At 48.6% G+C, this 21486-nt stretch overlaps 1 protein-coding gene and 1 long non-coding RNA gene across 7 annotated transcripts in view; one reads left to right on the plus strand and one right to left on the minus strand.

Annotated features, from left to right (window-relative positions):
* Positions 1-8791, minus strand: part of LOC142492642 (uncharacterized) — a 28014-nt gene extending 19223 nt beyond the window's left edge. The window contains exon 1 of the long non-coding RNA XR_012800869.1: positions 8635-8791. This is a non-coding gene — a long non-coding RNA (uncharacterized LOC142492642). The remainder of the gene's footprint in view (positions 1-8634) is intronic.
* The window catches only part of CDC42BPA (CDC42 binding protein kinase alpha), a 324002-nt gene that overhangs the window by 250205 nt on the left and 52311 nt on the right, over positions 1-21486 (plus strand). For all 6 annotated transcript variants that reach the window (XM_075595475.1, XM_075595480.1, XM_075595478.1 and 3 more), the window contains exons 16-18: positions 4742-4847; positions 8656-8780; positions 20600-20705. In XM_075595475.1, the coding sequence (XP_075451590.1) occupies positions 4742-4847; positions 8656-8780; positions 20600-20705 (337 nt within the window). The remainder of the gene's footprint in view (positions 1-4741; positions 4848-8655; positions 8781-20599; positions 20706-21486) is intronic.

Below are 21486 nucleotides of genomic sequence, written 5' to 3' on the forward strand. Positions count from 1 at the left end.
ATATATATATTGTAATCGTGGCTTGTTTTTATCCAACTCGGCCGCATCCGCAGACATCTGTGTATGCCGAGCCAGAATTAGCCAGGCCTGCCGCACACCATAATAAATCCTAAAAAGGGAACAGAAAAGTGTGATCTGTAAGTGCTTTGAGTTTCAAACCCTCACATGATTTGTTTTCTTTTATTTCAACAAGATAGATTTATGCGTAAACACAGCGCAGACTGCGGGATGTTTGTTCTTTGGAGTTCAAAGCCACAGAGTTTATATCCAACCAGTTTTGTTCACAGAAGATCCCGCGTCATAAGCAGACAGTTTGGGCTAATGCTTTAACCCTTTTTTTGCCTACCAGATGAGACCAGCACAGCGTTGCAATGCAATGCTGGGCCCTCTGGCAGTGAAAGGGTTAGGAATCTGCCCTTGACCAGAAGCCAGTCTGCTCATCTCATATATATGGGATCTCTGAGGGCAGAGGTTTCAGGAGTGACTTTAAAAGAGTCCGTCCCATCCCGCCCCAGCCTTCCATCGGTCTGGTCATTTCAATGAAGCTGCTGTTATGACAAAATGAGAACATCAGTAGAAATTGCATCAGGGTCACTCATAACAGTTTAGCTCCCACCGCAGTTTCTCAGCCTTTTTTCCCCATAGGAAACCCTATTTTATATGATCAAATTACTGAGGCATGGAGTCATTTATCAATAGTTCAGTTTATTAAAGACTAGCTTAAAGTACTCTGCTTTGCTCGGGAATTCTTAGAAACCAACCTCATCCCTCTCCTCACCCCCACTATCCCATTCTCTCTCTCCCACTTCTCTCTCCCCCCCTCCCCCCATCTCTCTCCTTCCCCTCATCTTTCTCCCTCCCATAGCTTTCCTTTAATACCTTATGAGGTCTCCAGGATTCTTAATTTCCCCTCACGTGCCAACTGACTTTCCCTTTCTTCGTCTGCTTTCTGTGCAAACTTTATAGTTATCGGACTCCTTATCTGCCACCAGGCTATGTGCATTACGCTGTCACGTGCCAGATAGCCTACCAGGTACAACACCCAGTGGCTGACTTGCTTAGAGAAATTGCAATGACTCATAGAATTAAAAATAGAATCTATCCAATTTCCAAATCTAGACAAAAACCTGCTTCTTGATCTTGGGAACCATCATGCAAAATGTGGTTACGATATCTTAAGAGGTGTCCAAATGCATAGTGACAGAGGACCTTCCAAGATATATAGTAGATGCTATAAAACGGATTACAAACAGAACCCATAACTTGGCAGCGAAGGGGTTTCATACCTAACTAGTAGAACACCTCAGTGGTAATATCACAGGTTCTCCCTGTGCCTCGGGTACCAAAATTAGACTATTGGCTCTTATGGGCAGGGGACTCCTTGTGCCACATACAATCCGCGCTATACAAGGAAAAATATCTGTTTAGATTTACAGCTCGTATTATAGTGAGAATGGTTGTTAGTATACGTGCAAATTCCTACTTTTAAATGTCATCAACCAATCTGAAATCGGATTTGTCATCTGAAATCAGATGGTAAATTGATGTTGAAGTTGGTATATGGCACCCTTGGGTGGCACAGCACCCTGACAGATAAACACATTGGCACGTCTTGTTCTTTTCTTTATATTCTGTTTTTAAATTTTTCTTCAATATTTGACAATACAGTACGTAGATAACATTACATGAATAAAAATATAAATACAAAAATCAATAAAAAATATAACAGAAAACACACAGAAACTTAGATATGTAAGATATACACACAAAATCAAATACGAATTAAAGGTGCAAATCCCTACGCTTGATCCACCATAGTCTGGTATTATCTTACATTGCGGTTAATTAACATTCTAGTAGTTTTAAGTGTGTTCGGGATACAGCCAAACAATTCCCATTTGACAACCTTAATGCAGCACTCCAGGTTGCTGTTTATTTTAGTTCTACGTTTGAAGCAGGGGGTTCCGGACCTGAACGACGTTAATGTCATTTCCGTGGGATCCCTGCTTCCCGAGATACTGATCGCCGTAGGGGGGCGCCAGTATCTCCATGTTTACATGTCCCTCGTAACACTGGGGCCAATAGGAAGCCACAAGGGATGCCGTCACGGCTTCCTATTGGCCCGCAAGATGCAAGATATTTATAGCCGTCGTGTAAGCCCCAACAAGCCCCGTCGGAACCTGCAGAGATACCGGCACCCCCTACGGACGGACGTTCCTCGGGATGCATGGGGTCCCCGGAGCTGAAATGAATGCAGATGGAGTGCTGCTTCAAAGAATAAGAACACACACACATCACTCTTTACATTTTCTATGCATAGGACAAAAACATTTCTATCCCCAAACGCCCATTTGTTCTTTTCCATTAAAGCACAATAACACTTTCATCAAATTAAATGAACAAAATAGTAAAACAAAAGCTACAGCACAGCAGAATATAACTATAAACTCTGTAAAGTAGTGGGGATGTGGGGGGGGGGGGAATGTATACAAACAAATAATAATATAGAAAACACCCTTAACGAGAGCTGCAGTATAATGAGCAGTGCACGTGGCTTCTGTGGTTTGCTATATACTATGCAGTGGTGGATTTCCAGACCCGCCGCCCCTGGCACTTACCTGGTGCCGCCTCCTCCGTGCTGCCGCCTTCCGTCTTCTTCGAAATCGCAGAGTCAAATGACGATGCGGATGTCACCAACGCGATGGCACACGGCGTCTCGTTGCCATGGCAGCGCAATGCCATGTAACGTCGCAGCGTCATTTGACGCTGCAGAAAGTAGGCGGCCTCATACGAGATCTTCATACAGGACAAATAAACCTCCACGCTTTTTTTGGTCCTGTTCTATGAAGATATGAGAAGAAGAAAAATGTTGGTCTCCCCGAGAACATTTCTTTGCAGTACTGATTTTTATTACTGGTCGCTACGATGTGGCTGGATTTTCCTTTGCACGTCACGCAGGATCAATAGTTGGGAATTAACGCTACGAGGACATGAAGAAGGCGCGTAGACCGTTCCGGGCTCATTAAGGTCATTGTACCTTAATGTTCCTCCTGCAGTGTGTCCCGGTTAGACGCCGGATATATTGTCCTCCTCTCCTATGATCGCAGCAACACAATATGTATTTTTAGAGGACATTGTTGTCGTAGGAAGGGGTTACCGAGACCTGTAGCAACGAGCTTACGCAGTCGGGAGATTTGGATACGTAACACCCTCTGCTCTTCTCACTCCATCATATTCCCTGGCAGGGCTCATGTCTCATGGATAACAGGGATGACCAGAAAAGGCCCATAAATAGTTCTGCCTGTCTTCTCTGTTATTCGGGCTCTGCGTGGAGTAAGTCAATAAATATTAGCTCCTTTCTGTGATCATATTCCTGAGGCATCCTTCGGATTATCAGCAGTTCATCCAAGTACCTATAAAATTGGTTAGAAACTGAATACTCCATTTCTACAGGAACATTTACAGCTCTATTTCCAATAACCGTGATAATGGAATGACAGTAAATTGTAAAATGACAGATGTTCTCAGCCCGGGGGACCGCCTCGGGTTGCTAATAAAATTGACTTTAAATTTAATGTCGCTTCTGACAAGAGACTAGAAATATGGCGTCCTGTGTCACCGATAGAAAGCTGCAACATTATCCCTCCATGATGTCTCCGCTTTCTATTGGCCGCCGGAGGCAAGACCGACCCTGGCGTCAATATTGTTCTACTTGCCCGGGAAATTCAACGTTCAGTCTACCGGTAACTGGTGGGTCCCACTCCTTTGAGTTGACAGCTATGCAGTTGAGCGCCACGGGACCCTCCAGAGCCACTAGTGTAATGTAAACATACCCTCCCTCCACCCCCAAAAATATAGGGTAGAACAGATTGCTGCTTTAAATTCAATGCAAAGCTTTACAACAGCAGTGCACAGAAATTACATTATAATTTGTTTTCCCATGGGAAACTCTGATCTACCCTACGAGTGAGAAACACTGATATACAGACGGACCTCGGTTTTCCAACGGAATCCGTTCTGGAAAGTAGCGTTGGATAGTGAAAGTGCTGTAACGCAGCGTTGGATAGTGAAAGTGCTGTAACGCGAGTACCATGTTAGTCATTGTCGGATAAGGCATTCCGGTGTCGGAAAACGTCCCCATAGGATTGCATTGTGACGCGCCGGAAATGCCGTCCGTCGTAGAGTGAAAGGACGGATAAAGAGGACCGCCTGTATTTGGTTGTTATGCAATACAGGTTCTTTATAGATAAAGTTAGAGATTTCTTAACATTACAGATCTGTCCTTCAAGTGCACACATGATGAAGAGACCTGTTAGGTTTCGATAGCTCTGTGCACCAAACTGAGCGCTTGTGTTGGTATCAAAACATGTTACAAATCTATACTACTTCAGGGCCCCAACACCGCTTATAAAACATTGAACATTTAAATTCAAAGGAAGGCACAGTATTTGGGGGATGTAAGAAGTCAGATGTGAAAGTATTACATGTAATGCTAAAATGATATGCTATAGTTTCAGATTAATGTGGCGTTTCAGCTCACAAAAGTCTCTGTATCACGAAACACTACACACAGGTCAATCTGAAATAGCCTCATAACTGAGCAGATTACTGTCTCTAGCATGATTCTGTTTAAGGCTCTTAACCTGTGTATTTTAGTCCTTGTATGTTCACATAATATGTTTGTCTTGTTTAAATAGTGACATGCCAATGAAATAATAGCTATCCCTTCTCTTCTCCCCAGCCAAAGTGAAAGAGAAGAGTTTGAAGCAGAGTTCAAGCAGAAATTTGACCGTGAAAGGGCCCTATTAATGGAAGAAAACAAGAAGCTGTCGAATGAGCTGGACAAGGTACGAGATCGATTCCTCACTGTGGTAGTTATGTATTCAGAAAGCCTCTTTGTAATCATAGTTTTTTGCAGTCACAAAGGGCCAGGTTTAACACTTTGAGTGCCAGAGGCGGCACAGACCCAGAGTGCCACCGCCCCTCTGGTACACTGCAATCGTCATCGCGAAGTCCCTGATGCCGCGAGTGGGGGAGCACGAGTCTCCTCTTCTGTTCCTCGTCGGTACAGACCGATGCACAGAACAGGCTCTCCCCTAGACAATAAGCTTCGTCTGGGGGCCCCTGGAGTCCCAAATCTCATGACATAACTACGTCATTGAGTGCACTCAAAAGGTACAAAGTAAGCAATAAGGTTGTTCCTGTCCCAAAAAGTATCACAGAGCTGTTTTCAATAGGAGCACACTGCTAGCTCTGCATGTTATGTGCATTGTATTTCAAAGAGAGGTCCCACTTGGCCGAACAAAACAGTGTTTTTTAAAAACTTGCCACTGAAATGGTCTTCCTTAGAAGGGTGGAACTACTCTCCAAGTGAAAGCGTTCGGTTTTTGTGTCCTGTGTTTTTTTTTTTTTTTTTGAACACTCACATATTGTGTGCCACCGGTTTGGCTTTTTGGATAACACTTTCGATTCTAATTATTTCTCAAGGGGAACGCGGTTGAAGGAGACGGTGGTGACACTGTGGGTGGTTCCACGTTTAAAAATACTTCTACTTTATTATGTAGATAAATGGCTATTTATTTCGCAACCCTGGATTTACCAAATTAGTTATATCACTGGTATTGGTACACTTCCGGTCATAGGTGGGTTAATGGTGAGAGAATTCAGAAAAACATAATACATTGTCCTGAAGAAGCTCTCGTGGTCTGTTCCCTTTTTATCATCTTTTAAATGTACTTCTGTATATAGAGAAGAAAGTGGTGGAGCACTGCAGAAAAAATGAAAGGGCTGGAGGCTGCTTGAAAATTAAAAAATGCTTTAATTTATGGCATTGGTAGACCGGGCTACAAAAACAGAGGGTAACTCTGACGCGTTTCGCGCTGTAGAAGCGCTTTATCAAAGAGTGGCAATTAAGTGAGTAATCAGTGCCTTATATACTGCTAAAGAAGCTAATACTTGCCTGGACACCTATGCTATATTGCAACAATACCACAGAGATATTTGTAGCACCTACAGGGATTCATTTCCCATTCCTGCTGTACTTCTGTATATAGTCAGAAGCAACACTACAGAGGCAACACGGCACCAGTTATCACTCAATGTCATTGCTCTTTTTGCAGTGTGATGCCTTGCCACCATCTGTGGCACTGGAGAGGTTACGTGGCTGTTTGAGGGACCTGCTTAATCATGTAATTGCTCTGTTGTGAGCGGATGAGACATACATGGCTCCTAATCGCCATGAAATTGAGAGTTAATGTCTGTGTTGTGAAAGACAATGCCGCAGCTGTATCGGAAAACGGCAAATTACCAGATAAGCGACAAAGGATGCGAATACAATGCAAGGTCAATTAGTGCAATCAGACTCAACGAGCCACACGTGGGCGGACATGTAGTCTTATTAGTATTATTTTTTTTTCATATCGTAGTTCTTCGTTCTTTTTACTGTCTTAGCACAGACAGAGAAATTCCCTTTAACTCGTTCAGTGCTGGAGGAGAGGCCACAACGGCATTGCAAAGCGCCTTAAGCGAAAGTTAACAACCTCCATGAGACAAACACAATTATATCCCATACTGTACAGAAGTGGATACTTATAAAATGAATAAGACTTTGTAAGCAGCAAGAAAAGATCACTGTGCTGTTTTTACGACATATTTGAGATCGTGCAGCAGATCTCAACATCTGGAGATGGATCCAAAAGAAGAACACCTTAGTTCAGGGGTTCTCAACTCCAGGCCACAAGCCCCCCCAACAGGTCAGGTTTAATGATATCCCAGCTTCAGCACAGGTGGCTCAATCAGTGGCTCAGTCGAAGAAGATTAGTCATTATCTTAATCTGCCATTGAAGACGGGCAATATGGTCGGCAGGGGGGTAGATATAGCCTGGGGGGCGCACTCTCCCCCTGGTATGCTGCGACCCGGTGGTTGCTGGCGGCCCGGCGGCCGCACAAAGCAGTAGCTGCCGGGCCCAGCTCTCCCCTGATGCAGGTTTCTCTCCCTCACGCTCTGTCCCACGCTGGCGCACGCCGGAATGCACTTACGTTGGCACGCCGGAACACGCTGATGTCGGAAGCACCGCGTGGGACAGAGTGTGAGGGAGAGAAGCCTGCAGCAGAGAGAGCTAGGCCCGGCGGCAACTGCTTTGTGCGTCCGCCGGCCCGCCAGCAACCACCGGGTCCCAGCCTAAGACCAAGCTAAGTCGGGGTATTTATTGGGAGGGGGGTGTATTTATTATTTATTGGGAAGGGGGTGAATTTATTGTGTATTGGGGAGGGGGGTATTTATTATGTATTGGGGAGGGGGTGTATTATTTATTGGGAAGCGGGTGAATTTATTGTGTATTGGGGAGGGGGTGTATTTTTTATTGTGTATTGGGGAGGGGGTATTTATTATGTATTGGGGAGGGGGTATTTATTATGTATTGGGGAGGGGGGTGTATTATTTATTGGGAAGGGGGTGAATTTATTATGTATTGGGGAGGGGGTGTATTTTTTATTGTGTATTGGGGAGGCGGGGTATTTATTATGTATTGGGGAGGGGGTATTTATTATGTATTGGGGAGGGGATATTTATTGTGTATTGGGGAGGGGGGGTGTATTTATTGTGTATTGGGGAGGGGGGTGTATTTATTGTGTATTGGGGAGGGGGGGTGTATTTATTGTGTATTGGGGAGGGGGGGTGTATTTATGGTGTATTGGGGAGGGGGTGTATTTATTATGTATTGGGGAGGGGGTGTATTTTTATGATGTATTGGGGAGGGGGTGTATTTTTATGATGTATTGGGGAGGGTGGTGTGTTTCTATGTATTGAGGGGTATTTATTATGTATTGGGGAGAAGGGTGTATATTTATTATGTATTGGGGAGGGGGGTGTATTTTTATTATGTATTGGTAGGAGGGGAGAGATGCTGAGAAGGGAGAGAGATGATGATGATGGATGGGGAGAGATGAGAGCGGATCAGGGAGAGGATGGGGGGAGGGAGAAAACAATTGCAGTCAATCAGATACTAAAGACTGGTTTTCCCCCCTCCTTATAACGAGACTAGCACTCTGGGTTATTTGCTATTTACCCAGCGTCCCTTGATTTTAATACACTGTGGGTAAATATCACCTGTCTATTTATTAGGATTTTCATGTTCTGTCACTAGACTCAGCGCTTTCAAAAAAATTATTTTTATTTAAGTAATATGTAAATAAAAGTTGCATTTTATATGGCCGTGGGTGGGCTCCGATAGTCTGCTTCTGTCTAGAGAGCTTTGATATTTTTTTTCAGAGTTCTCTATTAAATGTCCGTAGTGTTTCTAACTAGTGCACAGGTAACCCCCCCCCCCCCCCCCCCACCTACTGCAACATAGTGGGTTTGCGGCTAACATAACTTTCTTCATTTTGTCACAAGCTGATTTGTTCATAAATAATATTTATATGGACTTGTCTAGCGGTGTAGTGTCTTGCTACAGTATTTGTTATATACAACTTTAACACACACACACACACACACACACACACACACACACACACACACACACACACACACACACACACACACACACACACACACTCGTTGTTTTTAATAACTAAAAGGGAAGAAAACTCCTTTTTGTGCTAAGAAATCCAGGTGCGGCGTTTGCTTCTGCTTACCGGTTGTGATTGTGCTTGCAGCTCACCGCCATGTTTGAGAGACTCAGCGTGAATAACCGGCAGCTGGAGGATGAGATGAGGGACCTGGCGGACAAGAAGGAATCTGTGGCACACTGGGAAGCTCAGATCACGGAGATCATCCAGTGGTTAGTACCAGTGGGACTGTTTCTATCCCCTCCACGTCCCTTTTCTAGTGGAGGGATCGCGATTACATATAGCCCAGTGGCTGCATGGCTGGAAGGGCGTCTGCATTACATATTTGTAGTATTCATAAATGAGGGTCATTTAGTTAAATTCTTTGGCCAAAACATTTTAAGCTTGCAAACCACTACAAAGTATCCGCTCTTGTGCAAGTCCTTACATTATACCTTGGGGAAACTTTGGCATGGGTTTGCAAGCTGAAAATGTTTTGGCCAAAGAATAACTAAATAACCCTTATGGGGCATTTTGTCTCTTGCTATATACATGTAGCACCCCTCCCACCCCCCCAAGGAATACCTGCGGGTAATATGGTGTTATGGTGCTAACCTGTGGGGTAACAGAAGGCCTCAGCCTCCGCTCATAGGGAGCTTGGGGTGCAAGGTGCAGCGCCTCCACCTTTTCAGGATCCCTCCACGGACGGGATAACCCCCTCACAGGAAACTATACTCTAGTGCAGGGGTGCGCAAACTGGGTGGTGATTGTCCGGGGGGGGGGGGGGGGAGGGGGGCGCGGGCGGTTGCAAAGGCCCCGCGCTCTTCCCCAAGGCATTTAAGGCTTCTGCAGCTCTCAATTTACCGGGATTCAGAAGCGTGGTAACGCGTCGCCATGGCAACACGGCATCAATTGACACCGGGGGACCATGGCAAATTATGCCGCGGGGGTCACGGCGTCATGTCACATGACCACGCAATGTCATTTGACACCGGAAAACAAGATAGGGGGGAGCAGGCAGGCAGTTTGCGCAGCCCTGCTCTAGTGAATAACCACTCACACAATAATATAACCAATAGTAACTTTACCAACAGGGTTCAACATAAGTCATATACAATACCAGAACCCGGCAATAACAGTATAATCCCTTCTCCTCGCATGAGGAGAATAACCATACTCCTCCCTCCTAACCGCACTATCCCCAACACCCCTGGGATAGTACATGTCTGGCCAAGGTCAATAAGTGTGTGTGTGTGTGTGTGTGTGTGTGTGTGTGACGCTATCCCCCACCGAGATCGTTGGTGCACGGTGGGTACCTTCCCTTTGGATGATTGACACACTGGCCTCCCTCTTAGGAGAAAGGCATCCGCGATGGCCTCCAAATAAACTTCCTCTTGCGCCTTACCAGGGGTCCGCCACTCACGTGGTCTCTGGCCCTGAGGGGTTCCTTCCAGTGGCGTAGCTGGACATGAGGGTCCCCGGGCAAAACAATTCAGGGCCCCATTAATATTAATTCTGATTGCGTTTTTTTTTCTTCCTTCCTCATCCTGTCCCTGATCCTCCCTCTCCTCATCACCTCTTCCCCTCATCATCATCTCTCCCCCTCCTCCTCCTCTCTCTCCCTCCTTCTCTCTCCCCCTCATCATCATCTCTCCCCCTCATCATCATCTCTCCCCCTCCTCATCTTTCCTCTCCCCCTCCTCCTCTTTCTCTCCTCTCCCCCTCCTCCTCTTTCTCTCCTCTCCCCCTCCTCCTCTCTCTCCCCTTCATCTTTCTCTCCTCTCCCCCTCATCATCTTCTCTCCTCTCCCCCTCATCATCTTTCTCTCCTCTCCCTTCCCCCAGCATGTCTCTATCCTCTCCCCACAGCGTCTCTCTCCTCCACTCCCCAGCATGTCTCTCGTTTGCTCCCCATCATCTCTCTCCTCTCCCCCCAGCATGTCTCCTTCCCACATAATCTTTCTCTTCCCCCACATCATGTTTCTCTCTCCTCTCCCCCCAACATGTCTCTCCTCCCCCCTGCACGTCTCTCTCCTCCCCCTGCACGTCTCTCTCCTCCCCCCAGCACGTCTCTCTCCTCCCCCCAGCACGTCTCTCTCCTCCCCCCAGCACGTCTCTCTCCACACCCCAGCACGTCTCTGTCCACCCCCAGCACGTCTCTCTCCACACCCCAGCACGTCTCTGTCCACCCCCAGCATATCTCTCCCCCCCCCACCAACTCTTCTTACACTGCTCATATCATTCTCTCTGTTCTCCCCTGATGTATTTATCTTATTTTCCCCTCATGTCTTTTTTCCTCCCTCTTCTCTCACACATTCTCTTGATTTCATCCCCCATATATTTTCCCCTCATCCTCTCTAACAACCTGAGCAATCTTTTTCTCTTCTCCCCCTCATGTCTCCTCTCTCTTCTCCCCCTCATGTCTCCTTCTCTCTCTTCTCCCCCTCATGTCTCCTTCTCTCTCTTCTCCCCCTCATGTCTCCTTCTCTCTCTTCTCCCCCTCATGTCTCCTTCTCCCCCTCATGTCTCCTTCTCTCTCTTCTCCCCCTCATGTCTGCATCTCTCTCTTTGTTGTGCTCTCTCTCTCTCTCTCTCTCTCTGTGTGTTGCTCTCTCTCTCTTTGTTGTGCTCTCTCTCACTCTCTGTTGCTCTCTCTCTTCCCTCATATGTATTTGTCTCTTGTCCTTCATTTTCTCTTTGTGTCTCTTCCATCCTGTATCCTTTCCATTCCATGTCTGTTTTTACCCCTGGGATTTAACCCTTCCCTCTCTCTCACCTTTCCCAGCTTGTCTCTCAGGCTGCAGCTCCAGTCCTAAATTTCACTACTCAAGGCCCCGCCCACCTGAGGAGGCTCTGCAGAGGAAGGGATTTATTTCCCTCTGTGCTTCCTTCCTGCATATCAGGGCCCCGCCCCCTGACCCAGGCCCTGCCCACCTGCAGAGGAAGGGATTTCCCTCTGTGCTTCCTTCCTGCACATCAGGGGCCCGCCCCCTGACCCAGGCCCCGCCCCCTGACCCAGGCCCCGCCCCCTGACCCAGGCCCTGCCCACCTGCAGAGGAAGGGATTTGTCTCTGTGCTTCCTTCCTGCTGTATCTCCCGCAATTTGCCACCGACAGGGGGTGGTGGGGGGAGCCCGGGCTCCCGGGCTATAGCTACGCCCTTGGTTCCTTCGTTGGAGTCCAGTCTGCTCTGCTGGGATACTACAGGGAAGGGTCCCTTACTTATGGCCAGCCTTACAACACTCGGGCTAATGTGGCTGGGGATCTAACTGGGGCCTAGGGGGAGTAACAGTGACCTAATCCCTGGCAGCCTCACTGGCTCCCAGGACAGTCCTAGCACCTCGTGTGCTCTGGTAGCACTGACTGCACGTGTCCCAGTGTGTCATATCCTGCTCCGTGTTCACTGTTCAAGGTCATAGAGGTTCTTTAGTCCTCCCTGCCTCCTCAGAGTGAGCCTGAGGAGCGCTGTAAACGCCCCTAGTGGTGGGGAGGAATACCCTGCTACATACATGAGGTCATAATCCCTGTAGCACTCCTTTTGAAATAGATAGATATTATGTGGTGGGTTCTGAGCTAAATTTCAGTGGGTAAATAATTGTTTGGAGGTGTGTGACCCCTCCTCCCTGGTTCAAGCTCACTCATCCCGCTTTTAAATAGCAGGTATTGCTGTGCACCTGTGAATGGGCAGTCTATTAAGACCGTTCTCCCTCCATTTGAGCGCTTATGAGAGCTTGTGCAGGTGTTAGGACTCGCACAAGAGGGGATACCGTGGCGTGGGTTTGCGAGCTTAAAATGCTTTGCTGAGAGAATTTAACTAAATGACCCTCACTTATGAAAAGAAAAATAGATACGTGTTTCACTATATAATTTGTCATATTGAATGTAACAGGTTTGGACCTAATCAGCAAATTGCATTATGCATTATTATGTAGCAATTGAATTATCTTAAATTCAATTTATGTATAGTAATAAACTATACATGTAGACTGTGTTACCTCAGCAGTTAGCAGATGAGTATCCTCAAGTGGGGATTTATACTGGTTTGAAGTGTCAGGCTGGGGTTTTATGGGCCCAGGAAGGAGCAGCCCGTAGGGACACAGAACCGGCCTACTGTATAAAAGAGAGCAAGTTATTATAGGGCTTGCATTCTTGCTTTCAAGAAGTTTTGGCCAGTCTCCCGACTCCAACCAAGATCTCTCGCTTATTCCGGGAGACTTGGCCAGTGTGAACCTCATGGGCTCACTTTATGCTGGACCCCACTGGGGATATTCCCAGGAACACAGTGGTCCCACCCAAGTCTGCGTGTATGTATATAACATGGAACAAGTGAATTATTCAAGTATGGGAAGAGAACCAATCCAGAGATTATGTAGGATCTACACAGTATGGCTAGAAAAAATGGCCCGTGGTTCTTTATCTACTGTCTGCATCTGTGTGGGAAATTACTTTTAAGTAACCCAAAGACCTTCAGTGAGCAGGAAGCTAAGGGCGTTCATCCCCAAGAGAGCGTGTTAATACTGGCATTAAGGCCTATAATTTTCTACTAGGAGATATTTGCTCCATAATTGTTTTACCGATCAGTCTATAATCACGTGAAACTTGAAGTTCATTAAAGTAAATTATTCTTAACTTTTACTTTTTACTCCAGTTCCTCTACTTCATTTTAACATATTACAGTACTAGTTTTCTGTTTTGGAAAACAAAATTAATTATAAACATTTTTTATTTTATTTTTTACTTTGGCAAGATCCCTTAAAATGGTTCACAACTAGCTATGTGAAGATAAGTAGTGTGTGTTGTGTAATCACTTAAATTTGTTATTGTACTCTTATTGGGCTTTTAACCCTTCGTTTAATAGACTATTCGTACATGATGAAGCATCCTGTTAAATGGTAGAGATTGTTACATGTCTGAATGTAAGGTTGGACATCTTTTTAGATGGGAAAGGTATACAGGGATATACCAAATAAGTAAACATGGGAAGGATGTTGATCCAGGGATTCATCCGATTGCCAATTCTTGGAGTCAGGAAGGAATTAATTTTTCCCCTTAATTTGTTTTTTTGTTTGCATTCCTCTAATCAATAAGTAAATAAGTATAGATAAAGGATAAAGTATCTGTTGTCTAAATTTAGCATAGGTTGAACTTGATGCATGCATGTCTTTTTTCAACCTCATCTACTATGTAACTGTGTAACTATGTAACTATGAATGAAGTATTTTTGCGATGATGCCAACAATGCACCTTTAAATGCCACTCATGGGGGGGGGGGGGCTTGAGAGGCTTGGCCCCCTCTATTATTCCCAGAGCCCCAGAGACTTTAACCCAGAGATTCCCAAAGTGGGCAAACTAGGAGAATTAAGAGGCTTAGTGATGGGAGAAACACACACACTCAGTGGGGCAGATGAATCAAGCGTTGGCGCGGGTTAGCGCACCCAATCCGGTGGGAACGCCCATTCAATGCCGTAAGAGTTAACGCTGGATCGTGTACGCTAACCCGCCCCGGGGCTTGATAAATAATAACTATCTTTCCTATGGCGCTTTTCTCCTAACGGGGACTCGGCGCTTCACAATTACAGTATAGAGCACGGTACGCAGCGCACAGGAATTTTACAGGCACCGTCCCTGCCCGCAGAGCTTACAATCTAGGATTTTCCTCTCCCAGAAACTGATTTATTTCTTTTTATAGAGGACCTAAAGTGGCATATAGTGTGTAATCCGAGAGATTCCCAGGAAGAGAGGAAGCAGCTTCCCTGCATCAAACCTCCAGTTAATATATTCCACTGAGTGGCATCATTCTCTCTTCCAAGTAGATATTTTTGTCACCTTGTTTGTGCATTGATTGCAGAATGGGGGCTCTGACGAATAGTTTGGGAACCACCACGTTTGCTTTTGTAAAAAAAATGTCACGGTTCATAAAAGGCAGAAGAACCTATAGTGAAATGAAAAGTGCAGTTTGAATGCCCGGCGCCGAGCTCTGAGATACAATGAGGAAATGACTGCATGGGTTTCGCTTGGGATCGGGCGCATACTGTACTGGGGCGGCCCGCTCGATTCTCTCACCTGCCAAAGCAGCATCCGGAAACCTCTCAGGGGCTTCTCTCATTATTTTGAGAGTGCACTTTTTTTTCTTACTTTCTTTAGTATTTCCTACCTCTGAGGATCTCATGAATCGTTAACCATAAGGTTAAATATTGTGCTTATTATACAGTGTTACTGTGTTTGGCGGGTTTCTCTAATTTCATATGCTGGGTTCTGCGTTGATCTTAACACCAAACATTGGAGAAACTGGACATGTCTATTGAGGACATGGTTCACGGTTGTATTATTAAGACACATAGTACAAGTGTTTCTGATTTATTCAGTGATGTTTTCCATTAGCTGCATTAGCAACACTTGCGATTCATTGCTAGTGAATTATTACACTGTTTGTATTGGCACAGGGTGCCGCACAGTATCTGTTTTTCACTACAGTTTCCCTATCTGACCAGGGTGCTCAGATTCCCTGATTGGCAGCCACCTAAATACACCACTATATCATTTAAGTGTAAGTGTTTTTAATCACAGTGCACCATTTAGTCACGTGCACCTATCACGGTTGGCACAGCACAAATTTCCTCTAATATATTACATTATCTAAATGTTTAACCTATCGACGGTCGCAGGTGATGGGTGCAAACCTGGCACTGGCGTGAGTTTTTTTGTTGGGTTTTCCGTGCTGCACCGGGCTGGGCTGCATTATTTAAACCAGCATATGTCTTTTTATGGGAACATGGTCCTTGCATGAGTTTAACATCGTTGTCCATATTTGGGCAGAGTTATGAAACGTTCCCTCCGTCCCCTTTATCTTCAGCACGGACACTCAGGAAAAACGCAGTCCTGATCCTTTGGATATTTTCCAAGCCCTGTTATGTACTTAAAGGGATAGCCGAGGGATCTGCCTGATCTGTCAGAGGCAGCAATGCTGTGCGAAGCAGCGGATCGTGGGTTAATGCCGCCAGCGATGGCATATTATGAGTGCAGGAAGCATACAGTTGGATAAAGTGGAAGTCGATCTGTCCTGTACATGTTCTGACAATGATATCATCGCCTAAAGCAAACAAGCCTTTAATAATAAAGCGGCCCTACTGCATGAATGAAGTGCTGGAGGTTTCACGTTAACCCTTTCACAGGCTGAAGAGCCAGTGGTGTATTCAAACGAAGAGTTAAAATAGGTACATTTGACTAGCTTTGTGTCATAAAAAGATGCTATAGCTTCAAAGGCTACTGCACCAAACAAATGACGGCAAAATATGGCATTAAGAAACACGTTGTTTTCTTTCAAATATATGTAATCCTCTTTGCCCGGCTCTAAAGAAGTTTACATTAAATTGACTATATACATGACAATGTTCCGTCTCTCATACCTGCTCAGGGTGCTGGGTCAGTGCAGGCTGGGCTCAGTCTCTCATACCTGCTCAGGGTGCTGGGTCAGTGCAGGCTGGGCTCAGTCTTTCATACCTGCTCAGGGTGCTGGGTCAGTGCCGGCTGGGCTCCGTCTCTCATACTGTACCTGCTCAGGGTGCTGGATCTGTGCAGGCTGGGCTCAGTCTCATACCTGCTCAGGGTGCTGGGTCTGTGCAGGCTGGGCTCAGTCTCTCATACCTGCTCAGGGTGCTGGGTCTGTGCAGGCTGGGCTCCGTCTCTCATACCTGCTCAGGGTGCTGGGTCTGTGCAGGCTGGGCTCAGTCTCATACCTGCTCAGGGTGCTGGGTGGGTGCAGGCTGGGCTCAGTCTCTCATACCTGCTCAGGGTGCTGGGTCCGTGCAGGCTGGGCTCAGTCTCTCAGACCTGGTCAGGGTGCTGGGTCGGTGCAGGCTGGGCTCAGTCTCTCATACCTGCTCAAGGTGCTGGGTGGGTGCAGGCAGTGCTCAGTTTCTCATACCTGTCAGGGTGCTGGGTCAGTGCAGGCTGGGCTCAGTCTCTCATACCTGCTCAGGGTGCTGGGTGGGTGCAGGCTGGGCTCAGTCTCTCAGACCTGCTCAGGGTGCTGGGTGGGTGCAGGCTGGGCTCAGTTTCTCATAACTGTCAGGGTGCTGGGTCAGTGCCGGCTGGGCTCAGTCTCTCATACCTGCTCAGGGTGCTGGGTGGGTGCAGGCTGGGCTCAGTCTCTCATACGTGCTCAGGGTGCTGGGTGGGTGCAGGCTGGGCTCAGTCTCTCATACCTGCTCAGGGTGCTGGGTCTGTGCAGGCTGGGCTCCGTCTCTCATACCTGCTCAGGGTGCTGGGTCTGTGCAGGCTGGGCTCAGTCTCATACCTGCTCAGGGTGCTGGGTGGGTGCAGGCTGGGCTCAGTCTCTCATACCTGCTCAGGGTGCTGGGTCCGTGCAGGCTGGGCTCAGTCTCTCAGACCTGGTCAGGGTGCTGGGTCAGTGCAGGCTGGGCTCAGTCTCTCATACCTGCTCAGGGTGCTGGGTCAGTGCTGTCTGGGCTCAGTCTCTCATACCTGCTCAGGGTGCTGGGTCGGTGCCGGCTGGGCTCAGTCTCTCATACGTGCTCAGGGTGCTGGGTGGGTGCAGGCTGGGCTCAGTCTCTCATACGTGCTCAGGGTGCTGGGTCGGTGCAGGCTGGGCTCAGTCTCTCAGACCTGCTCAGGGTGCTGGGTGCAGGCTGGGCTCAGTCTCTCATACCTGCTCAGGGTGCTGGGTGCAGGCTGGGCTCAGTCTCTCATACCTGCTCAGGGTGCTGGGTGCAGGCTGGGCTCAGTCTCTCATACCTGTCAGGGTGCTGGGTCCGTGCAGGCTGGGATCAGTCCCTCATACCTGCTCAGGGTGCTGGGTCCGTGCAGGCTGGGATCAGTCTCATACCTGCTCAGGGTGCTGGGTCTGTGCAGGCTGGGCTCAGTCTCATACCTGCTCAGGGTGCTGGGTCTGTGCAGGCTGGGCTCAGTCTCTCATACCTGCTCAGGGTGCTGGGTCTGTGCAGGCTGGGCTCAGTCTCATACCTGCTCAGGGTGCTGGGTCTGTGCAGGCTGGGCTCAGTCTCTCATACCTGCTCAGGGTGCTGGGTGGGTGCAGGCTGGGCTCAGTCTCTCAGACCTGCTCAGGGTGCTGGGTGGGTGCAGGCTGGGCTCAGTTTCTCATAACTGTCAGGGTGCTGGGTCAGTGCCGGCTGGGCTCAGTCTCTCATACCTGCTCAGGGTGCTGGGTGGGTGCAGGCTGGGCTCAGTCTCTCATACGTGCTCAGGGTGCTGGGTGGGTGCAGGCTGGGCTCAGTCTCTCATACGTGCTCAGGGTGCTGGGTCGGTGCAGGCTGGGCTCAGTCTCTCAGACCTGCTCAGGGTGCTGGGTGCAGGCTGGGCTCAGTCTCTCATACCTGCTCAGGGTGCTGGGTGCAGGCTGGGCTCAGTCTCTCATACCTGCTCAGGGTGCTGGGTGCAGGCTGGGCTCAGTCTCTCATACCTGTCAGGGTGCTGGGTCCGTGCAGGCTGGGATCAGTCCCTCATACCTGCTCAGGGTGCTGGGTCCGTGCAGGCTGGGATCAGTCTCTCATACCTGCTCAGGGTGCTGGGTGGGTGCAGGCTGGGATCAGTCCCTCATACCTGCTCAGGGTGCTGGGTGGGTGCAGGCTGGGATCAGTCCCTCATACCTGCTCAGGGTGCTGGGTCCGTGCAGGCTGTGATCAATCTCTCAGACCTGCTCAGGGTGCTGGATCTGTGCAGGCTGGGATCAGTCCCTCATACCTGCTCAGGGTGCTGGGTCGGTGCAGGCTGGGCTCAGTCTCTCAGACCTGCTCAGGGTGCTGGGTCGGTGCCGTCTGGGCTCCGTCTCTCATATCTGCTCAGGGTGCTGGGTCGGTGCAGGCTGGGCTCAGTCTCTCATACCTGCTCAGGGTGCTGGGTCAGTGCAGGCTGGGCTCAGTCTCTCATACCTGCTCAGGGTGCTGGGTCGGTGCCGTCTGGGCTCAGTCTCTCATATCTGCTCAGGGTGCTGGGTCTGTGCAGGCTGGGCTCAGTCTCTCATACCTGCTCAGGGTGCTGGGTCAGTGCAGGCTGGGCTCAGTCTCTCATACCTGCTCAGGGTGCTGGGTCAGTGCTGTCTGGGCTCAGTCTCTCATACCTGCTCAGGGTGCTGGGTCGGTGCCGTCTGGGCTCAGTCTCTCAGACCTGCTCAGGGTGCTGGGTTGGTGCAAGCTGGGCTCAGTCTCATACCTGCTCAGGGTGCTGGGTTGGTGCCGTCTGGGCTCAGTCTCATACCTGCTCAGGGTGCTGGGTCGGTGCCGTCTGGGCTCAGTCTCCCATACCTGCTCAGGGTGCTGGGTCGGTGCCGTCTGGGCGTGGCTATGCAGATAGAATCAGGATGGACATCAGGAACTTATATAGTACAAACAAGAGCTTTATTCACATCCGTTAAAGTCTCGCCAGTACATGCTTCATGTTGGACATATTAACTGGTGGCAAATCATAAGGTTACTCTGTGGGTCTTCCCCTCGTATCTCTCACTCCTACGCTGGGGAAGTACTTGTGCTTGGCGTCAGTAGTGCCCAATCTCAAGTTGGGCCCGGTTGGGAATACCCTCCTCTATCTGGGGTCAGTATTACTGTGTCCTGCATACTTCGTCCATGCATATTGGATCGGGAGTTTACCAAGGACCTTTTCCGGTGGGGCCGATCCAATTATGCTTCAGAGTTACTACTCTGAGAACTCCTCCTAAATGAGTGCGGCAATGCGAGGCTTTGTGAGTGCGTCACCGCGAGAGGCTGTGTGAGTGCGGCACCGCAAGAGGCTTTGTGAGTGCGGCTTCGTGAGAGGCTTTGTGAGTGCGGCACCGCGAGAGGCTTTGTGAGTGCGGCAATGCGCGGCGTTGTGAGTGCGGCAATGCGCGTCTTTGAGAGTACGGCTTTGTGAGTGCGGCACCGCGAGAGGCTTTGTCAGTGCGGCAACGCGAGAGGCTTTGCGAGTGCGGCACCGCGAGAGGCTTTGCGAGTGCGGCACCGCGAGAGGCTTTGCGAGTGCGGCACCGCGAGAGGCTTTGCGAATGCGGCAGCGCGAGAGGCTTTGCGAGCGCGGCAACGCGAGAGGCTTTGCGAGTGCGGCAGCGCGAGAGGCTTTGCGAGCGCGGCAACGCGAGAGGCTTTGCGAGTGCGGCACCGCGAGAGGCTTTGCGAGTGCGGCACCGCGAGAGGCTTTGCGAGTGCGGCAGCGCGAGAGGCTTTGCGAGTGCGGCAGCGCGAGAGGCTTTGCGAGTGCGGCAGCGCGAGAGGCTTTGCGAGTGCGGCTGCGTGAGGCTCGGCCTGCGAGTGCAGCAATGCGATGCTTTTGTGAGCGCAGTAATACGAGGCTTGGTTGTATGTATGTTCCAGTTAATGTTGCTGTGTATATTAGTTACACATCTGTGACAATCCGGGTTTTGTGAACTTTGATGTAAGTAACTCAACCAGTCTCTGGCACATTTAGCCGCGACCAAATCGCCACTGCGTTCCACCCCCATAGCTACTGACCGCAAGGCGAGTCGCCACATGTGACCTCGCCATCACCGCCAGCAGCAGTGTACATTGTTGTTCGTTGGGTCTAATATTGCTGGTGAGGTGACATCATAAATATCTGTTGCACTTAAGTTTAAGATAGATTTTTATAACAAATAAATCTGTGTTTTTATTATACCACGAGTGCCCCGGCGTGTAGTTCTGCTTCGGAAATATCTTAATAACATGACACACAATGGGAATAAGTGCTTCAGCTAGTATAACAGTAAACATTAGGAAAATGAGTCCCTGCCCGCGAAGAGCTTCCAATGGGAAGTAGTAAGAGGTGGGTTTTAGGAAGGGGCTTACAGGTGGGGAGAGTCCTCCATGCAGAGTTCTGTCTGGGAGACCTGCGTAGTTAGCTGAGAATCCTAGCACTGCACTTACTAAGGCTCAGATGACTAGCCTCCGTATACCTGTAAGAGAGGAGAAATGACTTCAGCAACTGAACTTGGACCACTGAACGAGTTGGAGGACGTATCCGTTGTTAGGTTATTGATTTTCACCTCCGTTGTGCCTTACCTGACCACCTGTCGTCTTCATTTTGTGCTAGGGTGAGTGACGAAAAGGATGCGCGAGGGTATCTGCAAGCCCTGGCTTCCAAGATGACAGAAGAGCTGGAGACCCTGAGGAATTCCAGTCTGGGTGCTAGAGCGACGGTAAGAAGACCTTGGGGACCCTTGCGTTGCAGGCCACTCTGGCAGCAAACGTCAACTAGATCATACCCGCAGACATTCCCCGGGGAAGTAGAAGCACTCGCCACCTGCACGTTAAATAACCAGGCAGGCACTCCCAGGTTCCTTGCCGCAGACATTCCCCGGGGAAGTAGAAGCACTCGCCACCTGCACGTTAAATAACCAGGCAGGCACTCCCAGGTTCCTTCCCGCAGACATTCCCCGGGGAAGTAGAAGCACTCGCCACCTGCACGTTAAATAACCAGGCAGGCACTCCCAGGTTCCTTGCTGTTTGCCTCTCTTACTTTACCTTTACGATAAATACATTGGCATTATGCCTGCAGTGTCTGGTAACGTACAAGTACCCTGCGGAGAGAGAACGTTTTACACACCAATGACGTGTACAGATTAAAATGGTGTTCACTTTTCCTCCGCAAAACTAATGAAACGATTTCAGTTTAGGACAAACAATAAAAATGATACTTTATCAAGGGATAAGAAGCGGGTTATGTGATGCGGGTGATATGTACTAGTGCTGCGTGTTAGACTTCGCATAGCCGCAATATCTAGCGGTTATTATGGATATAAAGTGCTGCGTGTGTTTCAATGTGACAGGGGTGTGATTCTGTACATTAGTAGAAACACACAGATATTGTTAATCTCTCCCTGCTAGGCCTCCCTAGTAATAAATGTGTGTATATGTATGTATCTGTTTATTATCTGTGTGTCTGGGTATATGTATATTAATTTTTTTTGCCGGGCTTAA

Source organism: Ascaphus truei, chromosome 4 (assembly GCF_040206685.1).
Source record: "Ascaphus truei isolate aAscTru1 chromosome 4, aAscTru1.hap1, whole genome shotgun sequence".
Classification (NCBI taxonomy): Eukaryota; Metazoa; Chordata; class Amphibia; order Anura; family Ascaphidae; genus Ascaphus; species Ascaphus truei.